The sequence below is a fragment of the Plectropomus leopardus genome, chromosome 8 (assembly GCF_008729295.1).
Source record: "Plectropomus leopardus isolate mb chromosome 8, YSFRI_Pleo_2.0, whole genome shotgun sequence".
In the NCBI taxonomy this organism is placed as follows: Eukaryota; Metazoa; Chordata; class Actinopteri; order Perciformes; family Serranidae; genus Plectropomus; species Plectropomus leopardus.
Genome location: NC_056470.1, coordinates 31,032,926 through 31,038,552, shown reverse-complemented (window position 1 = coordinate 31,038,552; position 5,627 = coordinate 31,032,926). Strand labels below are relative to the sequence as shown.

Here is a 5,627-nt window from a genome sequence, read left to right as displayed (position 1 = left end):
ATTCTATGGACTTGACTGACTTTTACAAGAGAATGAACAAGTCACATAAGTCCCCCCCTCGAAGTGACTAGGCGGTCTTCTTCAAGTTTACAATAGACATAAATACAGTGATACCTCAGTGCAAAGCTGGACGGATAAATATCGCTTTGGTAGGGTGCCATTTGGAAGCAAAACAACGAAGCAGGGAGGGGGTTGACAGTGCCTGAGTGCCGGGCTGAGGCTCCTGCACTGATCAGCGCTGCATGATGCAGACAACAGAGGAGAAGGAGGAGGAGGAGGAGGAGGAGAGGAAGGAGGAGCGAGCGGGGGAACAGGCTGGCTGAGGCTCGTAGCTCTCAGTCTCTGCTCTGTGCTTTGTGAAGCAGCTTCTCTCTGCTCTCTCTCCGAACACACTGTCTTCTTTTTGCCTGAGCTGAGAAGAGCAAGACACAGCGGCAGAAGGAGCTCACTCGCTCCAACTCCTCCCACGCCATGCTGCCCTGGAGAAGGAATAAGTTTGTTCTTGTGGAGGATGAGGCAAAGAGTAAACCCAAGAGCCTCGGGACCGGGCTGACCTATCACTCCATCCTCTCTTCCCTCCTGCGCTCCTGTCCGGACTTGCTGCCCGACTGCCCCTTCGACTGGGTGGGCAACATCTTCCACACCAAACGCCAAAAGGTGGAACTGAACAAAGAGGAGCCGGTTTACAATGTGCGCTACCTGGGGAGTGTGGTCACCATCACGGCAAAGGGAGACGGCTGCACCCAGGAGGCGGTGGCCAAGATCTGGGCGAGGAGCAACTACGGGGACCAGAGCGTCAAGATGAGGTTAACAGTTGGTCCACAAGGGATCCGGATGAGTGCTGACAAATCCGGAAAAAAGAAACCAATCCATCTTTACTCTCTGAACAGAATCACCTACTGCGGCGCTGACCCGTGCCGGCCAAAGATCCTAGCTTGGATCTACAGGCACCAGGTCAAGAACATGGCCGTGGTGCTCCGGTGTCACGCCGTCCTGGTGAGCAAGTCCGAAAAGGCCCAGGCGATCGCCCACAGCCTCTACCAGAACGCCACCTCCGCCTTCAGCGAGTTCAAGCGTCTGAAGCGTCAGAGCGACTTTCGGCACTGCCAGCAGCAGCTCCTGGGCGAGGAAGCGGTGCCCCTGATGCCTCTGAGGAGGCTGCTGAACGGGCAGTGCCACTACAGACCGCCTGCTGAGAACCCCGGGAGCGCCACCCGCCTGTGCTCCATCACAGAGGAAGAGGAAGAAGAAGAGGAGGAGGAAGAGGAGAAGCAGGAGATGGAAGAACCAGAGGAGCAGCAGGAGAAAAAGGTTTTAACTACAAACACAGACCCGACTCAGTTATTATCAGAGCTGGACATCGGGGATATTGCCAGACTGGAGCAGTGCCAAATCAACTTTGTCAGCGACAGCAACAACAACACGTTTACATTTATAACCTCTCTGGTGTGACAGCAATCAAGAATTCTGCAACGACACATTCCTCTCTTCGCCCTTCCTCGGTACCCCTCTCAGGCTCCCTCCTGCCCCGTCCATGTAACGTGAAGTGTTTACCAGAAACTTCTCCTACTACCGAGTGACGGAGAAAAAGCGAAGGATCGATCTGTGGGAGTAGTTTCTCTCCTGGCCAGATGGCTCAGATGCTGGCTTGACTGTAGCAGTTTGTGAAACTGCGTGTTTACAAAGAGGGCTGGTGATGCACAGACTAACGATAGCACAATGACGAACGAGGACAGAGAAGCGTGAGAGATCACTGGGTCACAGCACCAAGCAGGATGAGTTTATTAGTCCTCTTATTTTTGTGAGTATAATTGACGCCGTGTTTGCCAGCAGGGACATTTTTTGGAGCGACTTGTAATATTTTTTCAGGGAGGTTCTTTGTAAATTTGTGTAGTTTTTTTTCTAATACGACAATCTTCACTGAAATTGTTCTGACCTTTCCGAGTGATGAAGAAGTTTATTACGGTTTTACTAATGACCACGGCCAACTAATGAATAAGGCTGTAATTTAGGAAGCAAGCCATTGAGTCGACATGTTTATTGCTGTCATTTGTTACAGTCCTTATCATTTATGCATGACATGTCAGCAGTAACCTTTCCGTGCTCAGCTTTTGTCTTTTTTCATGTGACATCTTTGATGCTTTTAAAATGAACACTGTGATAAATGTGTGGCAGAGGACAAAATGCAGCAATGTCTAATTACTGTAATGCATTTTTTAATCATAGACCTATCGCAGTGTCACCTGGTTTGCCAAAACAACAAAAACAAATCTCAACACGCCATCTCTGTGCTCTTTTTATCCGAGTTTTGCTATTGCAGTTTTTCCACGTGAGCCCTTGCAAAAATGCAGATGGACCCTTAAGATTTAACACAAACTGTTTTGAATATGACTTTTCCTCTTGATAATATCTGTAGAACCATCTAAAGATGCATTGTGATTACTATGAGATGAAGCTATTTATTTTCCAGATACGATGAATAAAAATTGCCCTCACTTGGGTTTCCTCCTTGAATCCAAAGGGAAGGTATTTCTAGATGTTTTCATGGAGATTATTCAAATGAATCCAACAATTTTTGCATTCCACTAGTGTGCATTAGCATATTTCTGATGTGAAAATAGGTCTGACCCACGCTTCAAAGAGAAAAACACAACGTATTTACACCAACATAATCTGCCTCTTGAGCTATAAAACTATGAATATGTGAATATTTTTTTGGCTACAAGAAAAGATAACTTTAACTTCCAGTCAGTCCCATTAGATGTGGATGATAAATTTCTGCAGGCCTTGTACTGGCTTCTCGGCCTTTTTTTTTTTTTAACTCTGAGGGAGAGCAATTAATCAGCGGATTGAATTGTTCAGGAAATGAACATAAAGCACCTGCCTCGGCAGGACGGGCTGTCAGTGCCTGACAGGAGCGAGTGATCCAAAACGGGGACCAGGAAGTTGACTCACCCATCAACCATTTTACTGCAAACATCAGCCATTTTGGTGATGACAGACTCTTTAAAATCTTTTCCTGGAATCGCACACAAACAGCAAGTGACGACAGTGAAACATTTACAGCTGAAGCATGTTTGATGCTTTGCAGTCATCAGCATCTCTGTCTTTGATCTAAAAGAATTTAAAGGTCCAGTGTGAAGGATTTAGAGGGATATATTTGCAACAATAGTATATATTCTAATAAGTATGTTTTCTTTCATGTATAATTACCTAAAAACTAAGACTTGTGATTTTGTTACCTAAGAATGAGCTGTAAATATCTACATAGGAAACTGGTCCTCGTCTTTGGAGAGCGTCATGTTGCACCGCCATGTTTGTACAGTAGCCCAAAACGGACAAACCAAACACCCCAGATGGGGCCAATCGAGGTTTCACATCCGCCACTGTAATTAGGAGCCCCTCCACAACATGCTGAAAAAACATAGATTCTTTAGGGTGAAACTGCTTTATTCTGTGTTTTTAACATCTTTTATTAACACTTCTGTTTGATTTGGAGAGGAACAAACCACTGCTGATAATTCAGCTAAAAACCTCCTTAATGTCTGGATCTTAAGAGAAAAAAAGTGCATTGCTGGGCAGCCCATCTGTGACATGTCAAACAGTATCAGAAAAACACCAGCTATGTTTACATGCACACTAATATTCCACTTTCATTTCAAATATGACAGTTTTCTGACTTTCGTGCAGGTCATATAAACAGCATATCCTGTCAACTCATTCGGAGTTTAGCATTTACTGATTAATCCATGTGAGATATTCTGGGTTGAGGAGTAGTATTTGTATATATGCATACAGTTTATTTGAGATATGCCTCTCAACTGGAGTTTTTACTGCAGTTTACATTGTATGGTCTCTTGATCGTTCCATAGATAGACTGTACACAAACCAACTCGCCAACAGTTTGCAGGCTTACGGAGAGATGCATGCTCCCAAAGAAAAGTCCACATTTCTGGTTGTAAGAAGAAACATCCCTAATCTTAAACTTCATGAGAGACAGGGATAAAACAGGTTTTTGGATGTGCAGATGCCGCGACATCAACATTTTCAAGGTGGTTAAAGGACTGAAAAAGGCAGGCTGTGTTTGTACGGTCCAACAACTGTAGGAAACCTTGAAAAAAATGCAATTTCGATGCAAAAAAGCAAAGTAACAAGCAGTTCAAGCTGTTGCACTTTTCTGTATTTTGATGTGATAAACAACGTGTTAGGGCACGTTAATTAAAGTATGCACGGCTGCATGTTAACAGGAATAATGGTGGAATATTAATTTTCATTAGCCGTGTAAACAGCTCAGTGGGAATATTGTCTTTTTCATAAGAGGAGCAAAAGCAGACTATTTTGTACATGTAAACACAGTCTCTAATTTGTAACATAAACTCTGTTATTCAGTGTTTTTACAGGTTTAAATCACCTGGTCAGCTTGTTTTAGAGAGGAGGAGACCTCTGTAGATAATTGAGATATTGGTTAAAATCTCCTGAATATCTGGATCTTAATTTATCAGAGAAAAAAGTGAGCACATATTTGCATATGCTGAGCCACTGGCCAGTGTAGGGGAAACACTGATTTGTAATGTGAAACTGCGTTATTCAGGATTATTACCAGTTTAAATCACCTTGTCCATTAGTATTATAATAACTGTTATTATTATTTATTTATTCATATTTCTGGAGAGAAAGAGAAATCTGCAGATAATTCAACTCACAGTAAAAACCTTGTGAACAGTGAAAAGAAAGTTTCAGCTTGTTGCAATCCAATCGCTAGATGCCACTAAATGCCCCTTAAATCCCCCTAAATCTTACACACGGGACCTTTAATATTTCCCACATTATATCGTCATAATATATAATTTAACAGCCATAAATATATTGATGCACTGTGAAGTGATTGAAGCCAAAACTGTTCAGAAATTCAGTTTAATTGTCTTACACAACAACATGAGAGCTGTTTGATTTGGCAGCGGAGAGTCCTCATTAAGAATTCAGCTTTTGAATAGGACAAGGTGCAGCTCTGTTGATGTAACAGAAAACCGTATGATTTTCAGTTGTATTATATTACCGAGATGAATTGCTCTAAGGGGATACATTCAGCTGAAACCTTTAAAATCAATATTTTTTTCTTTTCCAGTAATAAACCACCTCTGAAAAACAACAGGATCTAATGTCAGCACATAGATAATAAAGGATTTCCGTGTCCTTGCTACAAATCCTCTGGTGGCAAGGATAGCTGCACTTTGTGAATACCAACAGAAGCCATTTTTATTGCTTTATTATATTTCCCCGCATTTTAATCTCCAGACAGTTCGACAAGCTTCTCTTTTGCATATATAAAGTCACAAACACTGTGCACAAGGTGATAAAGTAAAAGTGTTTGCTAACTGAGATTCATGCCTTGCGTCCGACATGCTGCCAGTGCAATGTCAACATGGCGTGGTTAACAGAGGAGCCACTGTGCTTTCATGTAAACATGACTCTTGTCAGGCGAGCAGAAGAGAGGGAGCAGATGGCAGCAGTGAGGTGCACGCTGGGCTTTATCACAGTCGTCTTCCAGAATAACAAGGACTCAAGCCCGGATCCAAAGCTTGTATTTTGTCACATCATCAGCCACAGGAGACGCTCTTAAAGAACAC

At 43.1% G+C, this 5,627-nt stretch overlaps 1 protein-coding gene across 1 annotated transcript; it reads left to right on the top strand.

The window, feature by feature from the left end:
• Positions 1-366: 366 nt before the first annotated feature.
• fam43b (family with sequence similarity 43 member B) lies at positions 367-2,485 on the top strand. Its single transcript, XM_042492234.1, has one exon. It carries the CDS (start codon positions 472-474, stop codon positions 1,450-1,452), a length of 981 nt encoding a protein of 326 aa, XP_042348168.1. The 5' UTR covers positions 367-471; the 3' UTR covers positions 1,453-2,485.
• Positions 2,486-5,627: the final 3,142 nt, after the last annotated feature.